Source organism: Balaenoptera musculus, chromosome 11, assembly GCF_009873245.2.
Source record: "Balaenoptera musculus isolate JJ_BM4_2016_0621 chromosome 11, mBalMus1.pri.v3, whole genome shotgun sequence".
Classification (NCBI taxonomy): Eukaryota; Metazoa; Chordata; class Mammalia; order Artiodactyla; family Balaenopteridae; genus Balaenoptera; species Balaenoptera musculus.
The window spans coordinates 2,239,942-2,261,588 of record NC_045795.1 but is presented as its reverse complement, the minus strand read 5'-3'; the positions used below and the strand labels follow the sequence as shown (position 1 = coordinate 2,261,588).

General features: G+C 53.5%; 1 protein-coding gene across 7 annotated transcripts in view; it reads left to right on the top strand.

Annotated features, from left to right (window-relative positions):
- Positions 1-21,647, top strand: part of SLC22A23 (solute carrier family 22 member 23) — a 153,245-nt gene that overhangs the window by 101,218 nt on the left and 30,380 nt on the right. For 5 of the 7 annotated variants that reach the window (XR_005022001.1, XM_036870637.1, XM_036870635.1 and 2 more), the window contains one exon: positions 8,657-8,825. Coding sequence is in view for 5 of the 7 variants with exons in the window: in XM_036870637.1 (XP_036726532.1) it covers positions 8,657-8,825 (169 nt within the window). In the remaining 2 variants the exon portion in view is untranslated. Of the gene's footprint in view, positions 1-8,656; positions 8,826-21,647 lie in introns of those variants that run through there. The other 2 variants (XM_036870639.1, XM_036870641.1) reach the window with 2 other exon arrangements.

Genomic DNA, 21,647 nt, shown 5'->3' with positions numbered 1-21,647 from the left:
GGCCAACAGGTGTTCGAAGCTGCAGTGTAGCCTTGAGCTGTGTTAGTTTTAATACGCTAATGCTGCAAAGGAGACATTGATATGGGATCTCAGGGCTAAGATGTGTAGAACTCTCCCTGCGGTGTTCACAGCGCTGGGTTTCAGAGCGTGGTCCCTGAACGCGCAGCACCTGCATGGCCTGGGAGCTTGTTAGAAGCACAGATTCCGGGACCCTGACCCAGACCCCCCGAATCAGCGTCTCGAGGCTGGGGCCCAGGAATCTGTGTTCTGTTATCTTTGAAATTTAATGGTAAAACAATGCTACCTCCTAGGGTTATTAGAAGGATTGAATGATGTGATATCTGTCAGGTCCGCTGTAGGGCTTGTTAACACAGGTTGCCGGATGCAGCCCCAGGTACGGATTCAGCAGGTCTGGAGCAGGGCCCTAGAATTTGTGTTTCCAGCACGGTCCCAGGTGCCACTGCTGCTGGTTTGGGACCACACTTGAGAACCACTGTCCAGAGACACTGTCCCCTGTGTGGTGAGTCATCAGGAAGAACTTGGGGAGCTGAGACAGGGTAGGGATGGCTGTTTTGTGTGGCGTGGTCAGGCAGAGCTTCCCTGATCCGGTGACACGTGGGCGGAGGGAGCGTGGGACACTCTGGGGGGGGGGGGGGTTCCAGGCACAGGGACCGACAGCAGGTGCGGCAAGGAGGCCAGTGGGTGATGGGCAGGTGAAGTGGCAGATGAGGTCCGAGGGGGAAGGGGCTGGAGAACACGTCAGGCCTCAGGTCACTGTGAAGGCCTGCTTTTGCTCTGAGCACAGTGGGAGCTCTCAGAGGTGACGTGACCTGTGAAATTACCCATCGCCTGGTGTGACTGTGGTTCCGTAGTGCTGCCTCTTCTGAATGGCCCTCCGTGGTGAATAAAAGTTCTTCTGTACAAATATAACTCAAGGCAAAAAGAAACGCGCAATGAACGACGGAATTAGAAAATCTTGCACCCCTGATGAAATCACTGATGTGGGCCTTGCCCGTCGGGGAATGCTGAAGCCAGGAGGAAGGTGTTGGTGAGCGGCTCCGGATGGGAGGCTGAGACACCACCACGTGAGTCTGTTGGTCAAGCTCAGCATCTTCCAAAGTAGGTGCCCCTCCTGGGGGGCTGCAGCAGGAAGCACAGGCCCACCGCGAGCCGTTCTTACCGAAAATGTTGCACCTGAATCCAGCTGGACCTTCAGGTCTAACTGACTGTTCAGAGATTAAAACAGCGAATGAAGGAACAAGTCAGCACCCCACGGGAAGTAGGTATTCAGACGAAACCAGAGCCCATCTGGCCTCTTCAACAAGACGGCGCCTTGGGAAAGGGGATGGGGAGGGGATTTTCTAGATTGAAGGAGACTTAGAGCCGAGCATATGAATTTCGTTTGGACCTGGTGTTTTAAACATACACCCATAAAGAGATTTTGGGGGTAATTGAATAATTGGAGCATAGACTGGAGAATAAATAACATTAAAGAATTATCATAGATTTTGTTAGATGTGATGATGGTATTGGTCTTTATGTAAGAAAATACCCTTTTTATAGAGGGACGTCTGTGGGCTTAGAAGTGAATGATTTCAAGAATTTGATTTAAAATATTACAGGAAACAGTGAAAGGAAAGTGGCAGAAGAACCAAGAGAAGCAAAATATTGATCATTGCTGACCCCACACGTGGTCTTTGGGGATTCGTTACACGATTCTCTCTTCTTGGTGAATGTATGAACTTTCAAAAGTTTTTAAAAATGCAGACGTAAGAGAAACGGGAAGGTACAAAGAAGAGGCAAGTGAGAAAAAAGGAAGACCTTGTTTAGAAAGACTAATTACTAAGAATTCCTCCCTGTTTAGAAAGAATATGCTAAAGAGTGAAGTACATTTACCATTACCAGGTATTATACAGTAATGATACTGTGACCTCATGTTGAGATATATTCTGTTTACCAAAGCCCAACCCCTACTTTCCTGACTGCTTGTCAAGCTCATAAAACAACAACAATGTCGACAGTGCTGTTGAAGAGAAATAAGAGCTGGGTGATCCTGCCTGCCCTCCGACACCTGGGGAGCTGAGTGCCGCTGATGTGAGGCAGAGTTGGAAGTAACTTAGGACGGTTCTCTTGGGCCACCTTCCCCTGAGCGTTCACATCTGCCGTCTCTGAGGACACTGCTCGGATGCGTAATCTAATGACGCAAACATGATTGGTCAGTAAGTGCGATTTTGACCCATAGGATGGATGGTACCAAAGAAAATGAGGATTGAGGATTGTCACTTTGGAACTGGCAGCCGGAAACCTGTGTTCTGGACCTGAAAATCACCCACTCTCTGTAACTGCTCCTTCACTCAGCTTGAAGGTGCTCAGCAGACGCAAAATGCAAGGATTTCAGTGGCCTTGAGGCTGTTCTGATGTATGAAGTCCCTTCTCTCGCTGGATTTTTCCTCTCTCACTAAATGCTGCGAGACTGGAAGTGGTATTAATTTAAATTCTTAAATGTGTACTGCTGAACATCAGTCACTGTTTTTAAACAGAAGAGATTGCTAAGCGGAAACATTAGCATTTAAATCCTTTTTCATCATTTTGAGTAATTATAATGCTCGTTTAAAAGAAACATAAGGTGATAGAAAGAATTCGTTATCTGGAAAGGACGCTGGGCTCCGTGGCTCGTACTGCGTCGCTGGGCTTTGTGGGCAGTGTTCCCCCCAAGAGCGATCAGCGTGTGAATCTGTGAACCACGATGAGCTCCCGTGTAAGACCAGCTTCTGCAGATTTACTAACCAATCTCAGCTACCGTGACCCTAATTGATTCCATCATAGAAATCTAAGGAAAGAGGAACACAGATAAGGAACACAGATAGACGGGAAGAGTCCATCACGAGGTTCTTCAGGTGACAGATACCTGAGTCCCCGCTGTGTGCCAGGCACCATCCCAGGCTCTGAGGAAGGGCAGTGAGCAAAGCCGAGGAGGCCTGACCTCCAGGACCTTAGATTCCGGTGGGCGCGGCAAAGAGGCCAGACCCACCACCGGGGACTCCTGTTGGAGACCTGCCTGCAGCCAGGCGGGGGGGCGGGGGGGACACCAGGGGGACGGGGGACCTAGCTTCAGTTCCAACTCGGTTCCCTCCTTAGCTGTGTGATCTTGGACAAGTCACTTAATCACTCTGAGCTTTAGGGTCCTCTTGTGTAAAACGAGCATTAAAAACAGTACCTACACCAGAGAGTTGTGCAGACTGAGTGAGTTTAATGGATGAAAAATGCCCACCGACGTGTTTAGCCACAGCGAGGGGGAGCTGTGCCTTAGCCCAGCGCTGCAGACCTGATGGGTAACCCAGCAGGTGGGTCATGTGGTTCTTCTGCATTTGAGCATTAAATGTTTGAGTCTGTGTGTCTGGCAGGCACTGGAATGTGATTTGTAGGAGATATTTACATTTCCATATTTTTTTATCTTCGTTTCTCTAAATGGAGGGGGTTTTAACCGTTCCTCTGGGTTGGCAGGTCCTAAATTGAGAGGAAGAGGAAGTTTTCCACGGGGAAGGGAAGACTTGGAGCTGTTGTGATAATAGCAGCCTTTTACAGTCACGCCCTCAGATGCTATTTGAGTCTCCATGACTGGCGATTTCAGGCGCTCTTGCTATAATAAGGAATTCCAAAATCACATGTCACAGGTCTATTTTCCGGGGTTCTGGGGGCCCCGTGTCCTCAGCCAGGGCAGTAATTAGAGAGTGGTGTGTCCCCTTCCGGGCCAGCTTGGTGAGGGCAGGAAGCAGGGAAGAGGAGAGAGGCCGGCGGGTGTCGGGGCTGCGGCCAGTGAGCACACCTCCCTTGCTGGGGAGGAGCCCGGGCCCGGGGGGGGGCATCAGCAGCCCGGAGGCTGGGCCGGGCCAGGCTGGAGGGAGCCGGTGCCCAAGGTGGGGGGCCGCGATGCCACCCCCTTCCATTTGGCGGGGCCCCCTTCCTTCTCCTTCGGGCGGTTTCTCCCCAGTGGCCCCTCAGCTACTCGGCTGATGACAGAGGTGGTTGGGAGGATGGGAAGGGGGCTCTGCGTGGAAGGACGTGAGTCTGGCCCAGTGGCCTCTGAGTGGCCTGTGCTGCTGCCACGGGGCTGCGAGGGGCCCGGCGGCCCTTGGTGGGCTTGCCCCGTCGTGGGGATGGCCGAGCCGCTCAGCGGTGCCCCGGGCTTTGATGGATTTCTCACTCTCCGGTGGATCCAGAAGCATGTTTAGTTCTGGTGCTTGAACACAGTTTGGGGGAGACTGTCCTTTCCTGAGCCCATCTCCCTCCTCCAGCGAGCTGAGTCCCCCCCAACCCCCGTCCCAGGTGGGGTGACGTCTGGGTCCAGCCACAGTGACGCGGGTGGCGCCCCAGGGAAACCGCAGGGGCTGGCGCTTCTCAAGAAGCCGTGGGGACAGGAGCAGGGCTTGAAATGCTGCTGGGCTGGCTGGGAGCGTGTGCTGGCGCCTGCGTGCAGGCTGGTCTCTTTCCAGTCCAGACTCCCTGTTTCTTTCCTGGGGACCTGGTGCAGGAGTTCGTGAGGGTGGGGGGAGGTGGGTGTGGGCCTCACAGCCAGAAGGGGAGGCGGAGGCGGCGAGAGCGGGACCGTCACCCGGAGGAGACAGTTCTCTCCACTCAGCCCCGTCAGCATCCCCTGGAGAGCAGAGGCTACTGACGTCCAGGAGTCCTGTCACAGGGGCTTGCACGCGTATCGTTTTGTCGGTTCCGACCGAGTTTTGCCTAAAACCCAGGATCGTTCAGGTCCCGCGTGGGAGCACTTACTTTACTGGCGTTAGTCCCTGGGGGACATGAGCCCACCCGGAGCCGGACCCAGACGGCCTGAGCCTGAGGTCTGTGGGGACGACAGCCTTGAATGGCGGTTGGATGTGCGTCACCTCGTGGCCGAGGAACGTTACCTACTTTGTAGGCCAGGAAGGAGCAGCACAGAGAGGCTGGGCGACTTCACCCGGACGGGAAGAGGCAGGGAAGGGGTCCCACGCCTGCCGTGCGCCCACACCGGTGCCCCAGCCTCTCCCCTGCAGGGCCCACTTCCTCCTCGTTCTCTGCGGATGCCCTCAGCCAGCTGCACGTGTTCCCTCCTTACGGCCGACTGCCATCCAGAAAATCCCTGGAGACTCATTTCAGAGCAGCTGGGAGCACTTCGAGACCCCAAGAAAACGTAGACTCCCGGACCTGCAGCAACATACACAGCTTTTTAAAAATGCACTTAAGGGGCTTCCCTGGTGGCGCAGTGGTTGAGAATCCGCCTGCTAATGCAGGGGACACGGGTTCGAGCCCTGGTCTGGGAAGATCCCACATGCCGCGGAGCAGCTAGGCCCGTGAGCCACAACTACTGAGCCTGCGCGTCTGGAGCCTGTGCTCCGCAACAAGAGAGGCCGTGATAGTGAGAGGCCCGCGCACCGCGATGAAGAGTGGCCCCCCCTCGCCGCAACTAGAGAAAGCCCTCGCACATAAACGAAGACCCAACACAGCCAAAAATAAATAAATAAATTTAAAAAAAAAAAAGAAAGGATAAGGGTTGAGTGCTCCTGTGTGCAGAGCCGGGATCAGACCTTCCTCGGGTAGAGCCATCTACCTGCGGTCTCCACCCCCTCCCAGATGCGGGGACTTAGGACATTCACGCTCTGATGTATTCCTTCCTCTCCTCACTTCAGAAAAGCTGACTTCTCATCATCCAAAAGGAGCATGTGATTAACGGCAAACCCAAAGTGCCTGAGGTTCTTTGATAATTGCTTTTTCTTTTTTGAACATCTTTACAGCCACCTTCAGAACACAGTTGATTTCAGGCAGTTTGGAACGAATTCCTGGTGAGTCAAGGCAAAAGGGTCATTGTAAGTGTCATACCCGTGTCCTTACATCAAACGGCTGTGTTTTTCCATTGTCTCGGCAGGAATACTAAAATACCGTAGATCTGCTGGAATGCTCTACGTTTTTCTACCTGATGAGATAAAGCAAAATCTCTGCTAGGATTCCTAGCAAAACAGAAGCCCTGGAGAGGTCGGGAAATGATTTTATTTATTCCGCTCTCATAGACGTGTGTCTGGGAGACAAAAGCATTTCTCCTGCTGTGGGTGATGCCCACGGTTAGGGAGAAGCCAAGTGGGCCAGTGCTTGTCAGGGAGGCGTCTGGGGCTCTCGTTAGAACGCGGGTGTGATGCTGGGGGCCTGGGCGGGGCCTGAGGCTCTGTGTGCCTAACAAGCTCCCAGGTGACGCTGATGCGTCCGTCTGGGTAGCTGGGAGTTAGAGGATCGCTCGGGCCCCTCGCGGGCGAGGCAGGAGAGACCCTGTAGGAGGAGAGCCATGACAGGGCAATCGTCGTCTGAGCAGTGGTAGCAGGGAGGGTAGAGGGAGGAGGGGCCAGACTGGAATCATCTGCCTGTCGCGGGGGCGATGCTCCTTTGTCGCCCACAGACCTCGACCCGGGTTTGGGACGTTGCCTGTGATCCTCGGTGTGACAGCACGTGGTGCAGACTGATGTGTGGGATTAGACGTCCCAAAGGGGGCCTGGGGGACCAGAACGATAGCTGCAGATGTTTTCATACTTCCCGCATTGCGAAATCAAAGAGCCAGGTGGGGAAGAGGAGAGCCGCCAGCCCCGCGCAGGGCCTGTCGAAACAGCGAACCCGAGGACGTGAAGCCATTATGCTGCCTTGACGTCACCTCTCGGAGTGGCCAAGTGCTGAATTTTCTCATCCGACCCTGACCTGTGCCAGGCCTCAGACCATCACACTCGCCCTGGCTGATGCCGAGTTCTGGTTTCCATAGCAGCACATCCACTGCTTGTGCTTATTTAATACGTGAAAACTGGAACCTGCGACTGTTAGTCTTCTCTAAAAGACCCTGATCCCTTTATTATTTTTAAGAGCAGAAATGCCAGATGGGCAGGGGGAAGGGATAGTTAGGGAGTTTGGGGTCGACTGTATTTAAAATGGATAACCAACAGGGACCTACTGTACAGCACAGGGAGCTCTGCTCAGTGTGATGTGGCAGCCTGGATGGGAGGGGAGTTTGGGGGAGAATGGATACATGTGTATGTATGGCTGAGTCGCTTTGCTGTGCACCTGAAACTATCACAACATTGTTAATCGGCTACACTCCAAAATAAAATTAAAAGTTAAAAAAAAAAAAAAAAGGAACGCCAGATGTGGGGTAAATACCTGAGCCCCGCTAGGAAGTAATCCTTTGTGTGAACCTGGCCTGGGCGCTGAAAGGAACAGCAGCACAGTAAATGGCCAGGAGAGAGCTGTTTGATCCTATTTTCTTAATTAAATAGCACAAGTTCTCTATCAGCAAGGCCAGGTTTCTCTCTCGCTCACAGACGGCTGTGATGCTGACCTGTTTGTCTGTGGCAGGGCAAGGATGGGGGTTCTGGTGACCATTATTCCTTACTGATGAGCTGCTGTAGGTATTGGCTGGCGTAGTGCATGACCCTTGTTAACGCCGATTCCATCCTGTGGCCAAATGTAATTTGCCTGTTCCGCCCCCTCTCATCCGCTTCCCTTCTTACTGCCTTTTGACCTCTGACCTCTGCTCTGGCCTCTGGACAACCAGCAGATGGGCTGTAGCCACTGATCTGCGAACAGTCTCTGGATACAGAGGCGTGAGAAGTATTCTCTCCTGAGGGTCTGTCTTCTTCTTTTTTAAAAAATCATTTTAACTACGCTTTTTTAGAAAAAAAAGCAAGCTTTAGGGAATCCTGCAAATTGTTGAGGAAGAATAGCAAACAAATTACAGGCTCTATAGGGGGAAAATATATAAAACCCAGCTGCATTTTCTAGTATTGGGGACTTTTATTACAGGAATTCATGTAGTGGGTATGCACTGGTTGTCACTTGGGTGCTACAATTTCAGGTTTTGTGACCATCTTTTTTTGCGCGAGGTCAAATGAAGAGCATAGATTCTTGCAAACGGGAGGGACCGTGCTGTCCTTGACATTTATTGAAGGCAGACACTGGTGTTTTGGGAGCTATGAAGGTGAATCAGACCTGCCCCTGCTGGCAGAGCCGTCATCTGAGGAGGGTGCGTGGGATGCCCAGGTCACGGGGGGCAGCAGAATTCTGAGAGGGAGGGGGAGCTTGGGTGAGATCCGCCCTACGTGATCCAGTCTGCTTCACGGTTTGGCTTGTGTCTTGTTCAGAAGATCGGTTGGGTGCGACTGACCTGTCTTGGTCTCACGTGTGAGTGGGTTGCTTGGAACTCGGAGTTCCCGGAGCACTGGGGCGGAAGGAGGGGTGGTGAGGCGGGGGGAGCTGGGCTGGGCTTCCTGTGCCCCGTGCGGAGGTTGGGAGGGCCACGTGGTCCAGCAGCGGAGACGGAAGGAAGGGCGGCAGGTGGGGCTCAGAGACGCCGGGAGAGCAGGAGGTATGGGGGCCGCGTGTGACGCACACGCTCGGTCTCCCCGCGAGGCAGCATCTCCCAGTTCCTGGGCCGGCCGCTCTCCATCACAGCGTTCTTCGGCCACGACTTGCTCTGTGGCCCTGAGCAACGCACTCGCTCCCTTTGCAGGGGGAGCCTCAGCTCGTGCAGCTGTCAAAGCGAGCATCTCAGCCTTGACGTACCACCTTGCGGTCCTTGGCCAGATGGGAAGCGTGCTGGCCCGGCGCTCATGGCTCTCCTGTCCCTTCTGTGTTGCAGGCATAGAGCTCTGCCCCCCGGGAAGACGGTTCCTGATCACGATGGTGGCGAGCTTCGTGGCCACGGCGGGGCAGCTCCTCATGCCCGGGCTGGCCGCCCTGTGCCGAGACTGGCAGGTGCTGCAGGCCCTCATCATCTGCCCCTTCCTGCTCATGCTGCTCTACTGGTCGTGAGTACCCTCCCTGCCACCCCCGGCCGCCTGCATCGCGCCCCAGGGCCGCGCCCCGGGCTTGGGCCCCGCGGTCCCCAGACTTCCCGCCAGTCTCAGCTTGTGGTTTTTTTAATGAGGGAATTTTCCTCTCTTTTTAAAAAAATTTCCTCTTGTAAACGTTTCCTCTTGGAAGACGTTCTGACATACACAGAAGTAGACGGAGGAGTGGAGCGAGGCCTAGGCGCCCCTGCCCGGCTCCAGCGACCTACCCGCCACGCTCTGGCTGAACACACGCTTGCTGGGTGTTCCATGAAAAGGGCGGGGTCTCGTGTTGGCAGGGGAAATGTGTTTGGAGGTGTTCAGGAGAGATTTAGCTGAGCCGCTGTCCCCTATCTCCTCTGGGCTAGGGATGGGCAAACGCCGGCCCGCGGGCCAACTCTGGCCCGCTGTCTGTTTCTGTAAATAAAGTTTTATTGGAACACGGCTGTGCTCACGTGTTTCCACATGTGTCATCCGTGACCACTTTCATGCCACGATGGCAGAGCTGAGCAGATACGACCAAGACGACGTGGCCCTACAAAGCCGAAAACATTTAGTCTCTGGTCTTTTGCAGAAGAAGTTTGTCCACCCCTGCTCTGGACGAGCCCACTAGGCCTTTTAGAACCGTGTGTAACTTTTAGTGTTTGGCTTGCTGACTTTAGGGAAAAAACAACTGAACACACTGGCCTGGTCTGGGGGTATGACCTGGGCAACTAGATGCTTTTAAACTCCTCAGGGGATTAATGTTTAGCCAAGGTTGAAAAACACCGCTCTCGGATAGAGAGATGTTTACCCGAAAAATGAGCGTTGTACCCTTTCTGTAAAAACCTCTTTTCTTTCTTTCCTTCCCTCCCATCCGCATTCTGTGCCAAACTCTCCCGCCGGCTCGCACCGGGTACAAGGTACTGGAGAGGAGATTTTACCCACTACACTGTGTTTCTATTATTTAGTCACTAATGAAAACCCGATTTGTGGCCAGAAGTCAGTTGTGTCTTAGCTTTAAGTGCTCGCCGTAGTGGACACGGCTATTAATTGGGCTTCCTTTCCTGAGGTGTGGGGGAGGGGAAGAAAGCTCGACCTTGCAGCTTAACAGGCTGATCCCGCCCTCACCCTGGCAGCAGACCCCCAGCAGAGAAATCACATGAGCCAGACTCACGTGTCTTTTCCTCAAGAGCCGGGTTCTCACTCACAGTGTCCTCAGAGCCTCGGCAGTGGTGGGGAGGCGACAAGGACAGATGAGAAAAAGGCCACCTGCCAGGAAAAGCGTCCCCCACCCGAGGCTGGACGGCAGCCGTCCCGCAGGAGCCCACGTGTTTTGGGACATCCTGCTCTTTCCTGCAGGGTCTTAAGAGGCAAAGAACGAAGTCGTTCCCCAAAGCAGGATGGAGTGGGCAGCCCTTCCTTATATCCCTAAGGAGGCTCTTCCTGGTCCTCCCCTTGCTGCGTCCAGAGCTGGGCTTTGCTTGGTTTGGAATTTCAGGACATTTCCTTATTTAACACTTGTTTGTATCGTGTTTGTGCCAGATGCAAATGGCAAGCACTGTATAAATAGTAGATCGTTCAGTCTGGGCATTTCATGGCCCCATTGTACAGATGACAAAGCTGAGGACACCCAGCTGACCCTTGAGCCCGGAGTTGTGCTGCCTCCCGCTCTGCAGTCAGGAATCCCCCCACCCCGCTCCTCTGGCTTCCTGGGCTCCACTGCGCCCAAGGGCAGTGGTGCTGTCTGCCGGCCCCTGGAGACCAGCCTCTTGGAGACTCACACACTGTTAGGATAGGCAGCGTTCTCTCCATCACCTCCAGGCTTTGCGGCTCAGCCCAGGCTCTGCTCCCACCTGTCCCAGGTAGGAGGACACCTGACAGAGAGAAAAGGCAGAGAAGGGTTTCCTGGAGCAGGTCTGGGGGCCTGGCCCACGTGGGAAAGCATTAGGGGTTTTGTTTATCTTATTTTTTTATTTTAAATTTTAAAAATATATCAAGGTTTAGTGTTAGGCAAGGTAAAAATGTTCATTTATTTATTAAATCCGTTGTAAAACATAAAAAATAATTCTTTGAAACACACAAATGTAAAAATACGACTTTATGGTGAAAAGGGCACCCAGGGTACTTTGATAAGTGAGATGTGTGTGTGGACAGACAGATGGACAGGGTCCGGAGGCACCAGGCACCCCAGTACGGGGTGGACCCGCTCCACCCACCCGTGTACTTGTCCCTTGTGTTACTACGTAAGGCCCCTGACGCATGTCCCGCCTGCAGTAGCGCTTGCAGAGATCAGCTACTGCTCTTACTGTTACTGTACCCCGCCTTCCCAGTGTGGAAGCCTGGGTGTATCCGGGGCCAGTCGAGGGAATCGCGGTGAGAGGTGTGTCCCACCTCTGCCCGCAGCCGTGAGCGGCTCCGGGGGCGTCACTGGCTTTTAAAGGCCGATGAGGTGCCCCCTCTTTCTCGCCCCCTAATGACCACCCTTCCTCCCCTCTGCGGCGGTAGAAGGTTCGTCGCAGAAGGCTCTCTGGTTTGACAGGATGAACTGGCCTCTGGGGAGGGCAGTGAGCTGCAGTGACCAGCATGAGCGGCTGTTGGTGACAGAATGTTGCAAGTCACTCTTTCCTTTCAGAGCAAGTATTTATCGCATGTGCCCTGGGTGCCCGGCAGCCCGCTTGGTGCTTTGGAGCAGCCCTAAGGAGCAGGTGTGTTAACGGGGCCATAAAGCAGAGCACGTGACATAAAGTCCCCGGGACGCAGGGTCAGGTCAGGAGCACAAAGGAAAGGGTGCAGATGAGGGATCTTCTGGTCCAGGTGGAAGCTGGGAGCACCCAGGCACACCAGGTAAGAGGCGGCATTAACCAAATACGGACACAACGCTGACCTCCAGCGCAGGAGAGGGGGTGCTGGGGCAAAGACCCAGGACAGCATTCAAGCTGGAGTGACACAGAGGCCACCGCAGGACAGCTGAACCAGAAAGGGGCCCAGGGACCTGGGTTAACCCCTGCACGGGGCCCGGGGCTGAGATCTCAGGCCCCTTCTGCACTTAGAACTGAGCCCCCGGGACGAAGCCGGGCCCCAGAGCATCAGTGATGACAGATCTCTGCGCAGCACAGGGCCTCAGCTCCAAAGCTGGCCAACTGCCCCCGGCCGTGGGCGGGAAGGATTCACCCTCAAGACATCGGCGCCTTGGAGTCTGCACCACACGTGGCTACATGTTCCGTTCCAAATTCCAGCTGCTCTCCAAGGTTGACAGAAGAACCAGGGGGGCTCGCTGGAACCTCAGGGTCAGAAATGAAACCTCCGTGGGGAATCGCTGGAGCCGAGACTCACGTGGAAGAGAATTCTCACCAAGGATGAGCTCACCGAGCCCAGGGGACCCGTTACCGAGGCCAAAAACTATACTTCAGGGAGTTTGCATCTCAGGAATTCTGCAAAACAGACCAGTCTGAAAGAGAAGTTAATTCACCTCATTTATTATAAGTAGTTACCACTTACGCACATCGCATGCCATGCTAGACACGAGGGATTCTGGATACTGCCGTGCACGTCACCAAACCTCTGTCCACTGAGACGTACTTGATGGGGTGATGGGGGGCCCACAGCCCATAAATCATAAGTCAGCCAATAACATGCTTTCAAATAACCAGCACTAGGAAGAAATGGAATAAAGCAGTGGGATGAAGAGGAACAAGTGGGGGTCAGGAGCAGCCTCTCTGAGGAAGTGACCTTTGGGCTGAGACTAAATGCCCGGCACATGGTGACAGCCAGGGCAAAAACTGGCTCCACCTGGCTTTTTGTGGAAGAGGAAGGCGGTGGTCAGTGTGGCCAGAGCCCGAGTGGCCAGTTGGGGTGGAAGATGACCTTGGACACAGAGGTGGGTCAGACGTGGGGGACCTTGGGCGCTGAGGTTCCTCTGCCACCTGAAAACACGCCAGCGGTTGAAGCGGGGCAGGGCTGTGCCCTGAGAGCCTCGCTCTGTCTGCTGTGGGAGTGGCCACAGGGCAGGGCGGGTGCTGATGCTGTGCTGGCTGGGGGGGGGGACGGTGGTGCCTGCGCTCCAGTGGGCGTGGCAGTCACCTGACGGGGTCTGGTTCCAGGTCTGTTCTGCAGGAAGCCCTGGGAGGTCTCGTTTGTGGATCTGCTGGGGCACAGGTGTGTAAGAGAGCGAATGGCCCGGGCTTGGACCAGCTCCCGAAATGGGAGACTGGGGGCCCCTGAAACGTGGAGCCCCGCTGGGGAGCAGAGCATAAAGCCCCGAGGGAAGAGTCTGAAGGGCAACCGAAGTGAGAGCGGAGCCGAGGGAGGGCCTGGCAAGGGAGGGTTTTGATCTCGAGGTAGACGGAGGAGCCGCCGAAGGGAACAGCTTAGCGACTTGGTTGAAACCACGCCCAGGCTGAAATGTGGGCTGTATCATTATCCAGGGGTGGGGAGAAGACAGCTCCCAAGAGGAGGGGGCTCCGCACGCCATGGCGGGGGCACACGGGGAAGCACCAGGGCCTCAGGAGGCCGAGGGAGAGAGAGGAGGTAGGCAAGAGCCGTCCTTGTGGTTTCTGGGGAGAAGGAGGGGTGAGGCAGGTGTGCAGGCTTGGGCTCTGCTAGTCTGAATCATTTCAGTGGAATCTGGGGCGTAGGGCTGTCTCAGTTTTCTGGTACCCGGCCCTGGCTGATGAGGGCAGGTGGGCGGTGGCCAGGGTGTCAGAGCCCACAGAGGAGGGGGCTCGGGATGCATCAGTTTTGCATCTGAAAGGTGCTGTCACGGGGCAAGTTGTTTGCTATCTCTAGGAATCAGCTAATCCTGGGAGGAGCAGCCCTCCCTCCCAGAAACATCAGAAAATACAGAAAACAAAAAGGCATGATTAATACACAGCCCTAGGGCGGCTACAGGGTTACAGAATGCTCTGGAATGAAGTGAGCCTAGGGCTGGAGAGGCAGCTGGGAGAGGTGGCAGCAGCAGAGGTACAGGTGCCTGGGGACTGGAGGGGCTTGGCAGGGGGTGTAGTGAGCGCAGGCGGGGTCTGGAGATGGGGGTGTGGTGTGCAGATGACTTGTGCCCTGGCAAGTGGAGCTGCCCGGGAGGTGTGAGTTACTGTCGTCCTGTGGGCTTTAGGTGGAGGGATAGCTTCGGAAGCTGAGTGCTGCAATGCTGTGCTCCAGATGGCTTCTCAGAGTCAAGTTTAAGCGCCTTGTCGTGAAGCAGGAGCAGAAGAGGGGGAGCCCTGGGCGTATTTCCTGCCTGGACGTAAACCCCGTCCCAGCTCCTGGTGCTTCCACCACAGATGCCAGCGCCGGAAGTTGGACCCGCACAGCCTGCGCACTCCAGACCCCAGCACCGGACAGAAATGCCGGTTCCTGCTTGGGCATTTGCTGTCACTTGAGAAGGCAGCAGAGGTTCACTGCTAACCTGGAAGGAGGTCATACTGATCGATCTTTTTCCGGAATAAATGTAGAATTCTTCCAGGGCCGCAGAATACAAGAATGATGGAGACTTCAGGAAAAGCTCTGCGTAGACACGCTGGGGTAGCAGTAACGCCAGGATGGAGAGAGGCTGCCTGGCTGGGCTGCGGCTTCCCAGTGTGCAGGGCATACAACAGGAGTCCCTTGGGGGCCGGACCTGCTCCAGGGCACGTGCTTGGAGCCAGAGGGCCTCCCTCAGCCCGGAGCCTCATGGGCACATCCTGTATTCGGGCTGTGTTCGGGGGTCCAGGCGTGTGTGCAGTGAGAGCATCAGGGGAACTGCAGGGTGGGCGATCAGGAAGGTGTACACGGAAGACGTGACCTCGGCTTTCCTGGGTGGAACTCACTGTTGAGCAGTGAGACGGGGGAGGAGGTGGTGGAGGGGGCCACCCACGTGGCATCTGCCTGTGGCGTTTGGGAGGGCAGCCCGGGAAGAGGCGTTCCGGGACGTGGTGGAGATGCTCCGGCCGCTCTCCCAAAACGCCGGTGCGTGCCGTCACCGCCTCAGAGCGTCGCTGTGGGTGCCGAGTACCTGTGACGCTCTGTGAGAACGAGCACGTGCACGTGTGCTTTGGACCTGGCGTGTGCTGGGCACGGTCGTGACACCAAGGCAGCGACGCCTCTCCTCAGGCAGCGTCTGCCAGGTGTCGGTGCCACGCGCCCACGCCCCTGCCTGGTGGAGCAGCTCACGAAGGAGGGCAACCTCACGTGCCTCCTTCGAGGCAGGCGCACCGTCAGGTATGGCGACTTGAGCACATCTTAAAGTTTTCAGGACACGCTTTTCCCGAGATCAGCTGCAGGTTTCTACGTGCGAGGCTGTGTCAACCTGATATTTTCGGATTAGGTACAAGCTGGTGGTTGGTGGGATTGTTCCTGTTTTTAGCTGGGGAAACCAAGACATCAAAAAGCTGCACCAAAGACACTCACACGTGTGGCGAGTCTTTAAAAACTGGTTTCTGAATGTCAGTGGTTTCTCCGAGTGTGGCCACCGGGCCAGCGTCACCACCACCACCTGGGAACTTGTTAGCAGCACCAGTCCGCAGACCCCGCCCCAGGCTGAGGGAGTCACAGTGTCTGCGGGTGGTTTGAGGAGCCCTGCAGGGGTGCGGATGATGGCTCAAGCCCCAGGGGGCTGCTGTACACCAGGCTGCCCAGTGAGAAGGAAAAGCCAGGCGGCTGCTTACGGGGTAAGGGACCTGGTCCACTTCCAGTAAAGTGAAAGATGTTGTCAAGGAGTGAAAGGAGATGTGGGTTGGCTGGGGTAACACTCCCTTCTTATAAGAAGCGGTTCTTGGTTCTGCAAGGACGTGAAACAGTTGCCGTCCTTGAGGGTCTGTGAGATGCCACACAGGACCCAGCTGCCCAATCCAGCTCCACTGTGAGTCATCTCAGACGGCAGACGGCAGAAGTCATAGGCATTCCTGGAAGTGACAGACGAAGACAGAAAACCCTCAGTACTGAATCCAGTGATTTTTATCTGCACTATGAGAACATAGACCCACATGCCTGGGAGTCTTCAGCTGTGGCCCGTGATGGAAGTTGCTGGGAGGGAAAGGTCCCACCTTGCTTACCTGTCCTAGAGCCTGAGTGTCCCTCACCCCTGCAGGGAGCCTGGGTGCGGTTTCCCTTCACACTCCCCAGACTCCCAGCCAAGTCCCTGGGGAGGACAGGGTCTCACCTGAGACTCACCTGATGTGTGTGTTGCGTGAACTGCCTTGAAGTTTCGAGGCGTGTGAAGATGCTGAATTATTAACCGAGCGCTGTTGGCAGTCAGCGTGATCGTGGGAAACGTTCAGGAGAACGAGAAGAAGAAAATGAACACTGTGGGAATAACGAGGAAGTTAGAGAAAGATCAAGCTGCGCTGGTGACATTGGAGAATAAGCAATAGTATCCACTCCTCAAATGGAAGATAAACCTTGAAACCCAGGACATTCGAGAGGGCTGACCTCGGGACTCACTGGTAGAGGAGAAACAATTAAAACCCTCAGGAAAAAGGTATGTGCTAAAAGTGATCTTAATTTTTAAAAATTTCAAGAAACAAGCCATTGTATTGGGTTGGCCAAAAAGTCCGTTCGGTTTTTTTCCTGTTAGGATGTTATGGAAAAACCCAAACGAACTTTTTGGCCAAGCCAATGAAACATTTAAGGGGCCTCTTGTTAGATAACTATCCAGAAAAAAAAAAATTACTAACAATTCCAATAGATAAGCGCTCCTAAATATTACTTGGCTCTTTTAAATAGCATCGGAAACATTCTGGCCAAAATAAGACTAATTTTTAACGTTTCTTGAGGGTTTGCTCTGAGTCAGACCCTCTGAAGGAGGTTCCATGGCGCATGGAGAAATCAAGGCACAGAGACTGGTACCAGCACTGGTCCGAGGTCAGAGCCGGTAGGCCACTCCAGAGCCAGCATGAGGGTCGGTATATACATGCGTCCCAGCGGCTGCCAGCCTTTTTCTCTTGCCTGTACACTTGAGGGACAAAACACCTTCCTCCATCGAAAACAGTTTTATTTCAGTAGGGGGTCAAAATAACACTATGCAAGCAGGCGAAACAAGGGCCTCGGGGCGCCCTGCACACCAGGAGGGAGACTGGACTCAGTTACACCATCACCAAAGGTTAAGCCTCACAGGACGATGTTTTCCTTCCAGGAACGCGGAAGAAGTGAGTCATAAAAGGCATGTAGCCTCTGGGAACTTGAATGAATCTGCAGTAATTATTTGTACAGGTTATCAGATAGTTCATTTGGGGAGAGTTTCAGGAAACTTAGAGCAAACAAAATTTTTTTAGCCAAATCCTGTTTGTCTACAAATTATCTAGATGGGGGAAGACTAGGTAGTACTGACAAAGGCAAACAGAGACATAAAAATGATAGCCCCATATGTCAATCATAAGCATAGGATGAGCAATTAAAAGTGAAATCAAAATGTTCTCTAAATTGGCGTTTGGGGGATTTGCTGATGGTGTGGAATTTTCAGGAGCCCTCAGGCCAGAGGCAACCCCATTTTTGCCTTCTGAGTGGGCAGAGATTCTGTAAAATACTAGGAACCCCTGCAGTCAACTGAAATGTTTCCAAGTAGATGTGGAGAGAGGTGCTACCACAGGGTCTGGCCTCCGCTCTGAAGGCCAGCGTCACTGACCCCAGAGCCACACCGTGGTCCACGCGGACCCCGTGCCTGGCACGTGCTCCAATGTTCCATCCCGCTCCCCTGCCCACCTCTAGGAGGCTGGGGTCGCTTAAGGCCAGCTTGAGGATCTCTGAGCCTCGAGACCAGGCAGGGTTCAGGCAGCGTGCGTGCGAGCCTGTGTGTTCAAATGTGCGCGCGCGTGTGCGTGTGCGTGTGGTGGGAGCAGTGAGGTCGAGCTGTTGGCCGCTGGCAGAAATTGAGGAAATGGCCCTCTGGTGACAGGTGTCTAGTGAGAGCTGCCAAGTGTTTGCCCGGCTGGCAGCTGGCAAAAGCCCACGTGGACGGATAAAGAGAGAGGGGCCAGGTTCCAGCCCCCGTCGGCGGGCCGCAGGGACTCTGGCAAAGCGCACGTCCAGCCCCACAAGGAGGGGGCGTCCTGGCCGGGAGTTGGGGTGGCCTGGCCTGTCCTCGTGACTGTTCCTTCGGAGTCGGGCGAGGTGAGTGTGGTAACGCAAGAGGCCACCTTCCAGAGCCGGGTCCGAGGTCAGGGCAGAACCAGCAGGGCCCCCCGATGGTGAGTGGCGTTTGTGGCCTCGGTTATCATCCTGTCGGGACGAGACTGCAGCCGCAGGTAGGGGGAGGCTGGGCCCGGGGAGGGTCTGTGGAGCCCCCTGTAACCGGTTGCTGATGCGGAGGTGCCGACAAAATTCCAGTTGGAAGCAGAACCACACAAAGCCTCGGTTCCTTCTCCACTTATCTCCTCGAATTGTTTTTCAACATCTCATTTTATTTGTATCATTCGCAAAACTGCCAAATTAACTCCCCTACCGTCTTACGTTTTAAATGCCCCGTGTGCCCTTCGCTGTCTTCGGCCTGACCATCGTGCACGTGGGTAAGTTAGTGAAAGGAGCAGGAGGAAGAGAGTCGAAGGAGAGAGAAAGTGGAAAGAACCACCTCAGATGAATTCCAGGTATTCCCGTTGCTAGTGGGAACTGAGGAACATTTTGAATGTATCGCAGCCGTTACACACTGTTGTACATTCCGAGTGGCTTAGCCTTTAAAAGGCCAGCTCCGAAGGCGTTTTAGGAGCCAGCTCCATTCGTCCTGGCAACACCTAAAGCAGCATTAGGATATTTGTTCAAGTGCACTGCGTGAGCAGCATTTTTTAACTTTCAGAAGGGGTCACAGTTACCATCAGCCCCTTGAAATAAACTAGGGAGAGAATGTTGGAGCTGGCGGGAGGCCTTGGTGTGACTCCACACACCCCACACCCACCCCATTCTACAGATGGGGAAACAGAGGCCCGGAGGTTTAGGTGACTTGCCCAAGGTCATGAAACTGGTCTGTAAACCGGCCTCCTGATATAGTCCCTCCACAATTTTGCTGTAGTGGAAGAACTCTAGAGCTTAGGCATGTATCATTTTGAAAAACAAGAGATGCAGTGTTCCAAATTTATGTGACAGATAAGCTAGTGGAGTGGCCATTTAATTATGAAAGAATTCCTTGTTCTACAAAGATTTACAACAAGAGTTGATTTGCCTTAGGAAGACTTTAGGGTTTAACCATCCTAAGAGCCAAATTTTCTTTAATTTCATACTTGTCCCTTCTCCCTAATTTACTAAATTTAACTCAAGTCATGAACTTGACTGTTTTTAAAGAGCTAATTCATATCCATTTGCTCTACCCGGAACTGAACCTACTTACTTTTTTTTTTTTTTTTCACACCAAACAGAACTAAAGTTTAAAAAAAAAATTCAACTGAAAGCTTATCTACCGGAACCAAGTGTATATTTTTGTAAGAGCTTTGAATCAGAAACTTAGGATATTCCCCCAACTGGTGTTTAATTCAGTTCTAGTCTCTGAATTTTTTCATTTTGAAAATCTTCACAGAATGTCATAAGTTTGATACTTGGTAATACCCCAAAGCATTAACAGCTAGAATCACCTCTTTAAATCAAAGCACCCTTAGAACAACTGTCTAGGACTCTTTTCACATACACGTTCAGGGAAACTTCATCTCTGCAAAGCCTTTCACGGCTGTGCTCCTCCAACTTCACTTATGTGCTTCCCTCTATGTTTTCTAACCTGTTTGATAGAAGCCCCTCCCTGTGAGGCCTTTATTAATTTACATGTTTTTCCCCCCGGCAGGCTGATCATCATGTTCAGTACACATTTATCCCATGAGTGCGGTGATGTCACATCACCAGTATGAGAGCATACCTGTCGACAGGTGTGTCACCCAAAACTAACTACATCAGAAACACAGACAAAACAACTTGAGGGTAAAATTAATTTCAAAGAGCATTAGCAGTTAGCCTTACTTTCTGTGCATATTTTCTTTGTGAGTAAATGTTCCAGTTCGGTGATTTGAAGAGAGAGACACACTTCGACTGTAGAGCATCGGCAAGCGCAGGTGTTAAGTGGGTTAGCTGGAAGGCAGCCTGCGTGGAATCGTCGTCTGTGTCAGGTCCTCCAGTGGGGTAGAAGGAATACTTGCTTTTATTGTTAAATGTTAAGGAAAAAATGTCAACTTCATAGTATTATGAAAGGATCACAGTATCGCATTTTAATTTCTGATTCTTCTGAGAGACCATACAATGCAAGTAAAACAGATCCAGGAATGCAGGTCAGACGCACTTGAGACAGAGCCAGATAACAGAAAAGGCAGGAAGGAAGACAAAGATGGGAAAGCAGATCAGAAGCAACATGTTACTATTAAATCACAAAGCGTTGAGGTCTGAAAAGCATGTGGTGAATCAGAGGCCTAAAGAGGGGAAGCCGGCAGGGTCCTCCCGTTGGAATGGCTTCTGATGCTCAGCTTGGAGGAACAACCCAAGGGCATCGATCAGAAAACAGGGAAAGGACTTCCCTGGTGGCGCAGTGGTTAGGAATCCGCCTGCCAATGCAGGGGACACGAGTTCGAGCCCTGGTCCAGGAAGATCCCACATGCGCGGAGCAACTAAGCCCGTGCGCCACAACTACTGAGCCTGCGCTCTAGAGCCCGTGCACCACAACTACTGAAGCCCGCGCGCCTAGAGTCCGTGCTCCGCAACAAGAGAAGCCACCACAATGAGAAGCCCGCGCACCACAACAAAGAATAGCCCCCACTCGCCGCAACTAAAGAAAGACTGCACACAGCAAAGACCCAACGCAGCCAAAAGTAAATTAATTATTTTTAAAAAAGGTTCTTCCTTTAAAGAGAAAAAAAGAAAGGAAACAGGGAAAGCTTTCTCTCTTGATACAGTAACATCATTTACATTGGTACCATTGGAAAAGTAGTTCCACGTAAATAAATTTTTCATATAATTCTTTAAGAATCGATACTTTATTGTAGCTATTTAGGGTGGGCATCTTTCTAAAATATTTTTTCCTGCTTTTTAAGTAGTACTGTAAGCCTGAAGTGGGAAAAGTGACGCTGCCCTAGGGATTCAAAGGCCAGGTCCCAGACCTTTGAATCAGTGCCACCGGGGAAAGGCTAAGTGCACATCAGAGACCCCCTCGGGCTTCAAGTTGAGATGTGCGACTCTGCCTTCTTCTGTGAGTGATTCAAGGGTTTTCATCATGCCAACAGACACGCGTGTGCTGCAGAAGTGTGATCCTGCAGCAGGGTCTGTGGTGTGGGGTGCAGTCTGGTGCCCCCGGGCACGGTCGGGAAGCCCGTGCCTCCCCACTTGGGGGTTCCCTGCTGCCCCGCCCAGCCTCTCTGCCCCTCACCGCCTCCCCGACCCCCGTCGCCGCCTGGGGCTTCCTGACCCAGGACTCGGTTGTCTGAGTGAGGCCTGGGGGTTCTCCTCTGAAGAAAGCCTGGGTTTGCAGTGCATCCTCTGTAACCTCCCTGGCGTTCAGTCAAAGGCCTCTTCCTTAAATTTCTGGTTCTTGGCTTTCGTGGAATAACAGAGGCCGCGGGGTTCATGGCCTGTAGATCCAGGCGGAGGTTGGATGTTCTCGGGATGCACTGGGAAACGAGGTGGCTCAGGTGGGACTGACCTGCGTTGGTGTCCCCAGTGCACAGGTCGGAGGTGAGCGTGGCTTCTTCCCAGGATCTCGGGGTGGACACCACCGTGCACACCCCTGGGGTGACAGTCTCCGGACCACCACGGGGGCGGTTGTGTGCCCATCTGGAAGGAAGGGGATTTCGGAGAGCGTAACTGGCATCTTCCACTGAAGGTGGGGGCAGCGTGACAGCGGAGGGAGCACCTCGAGATAAACGGGGCTCCAGTGGTTGGAAGGATGTG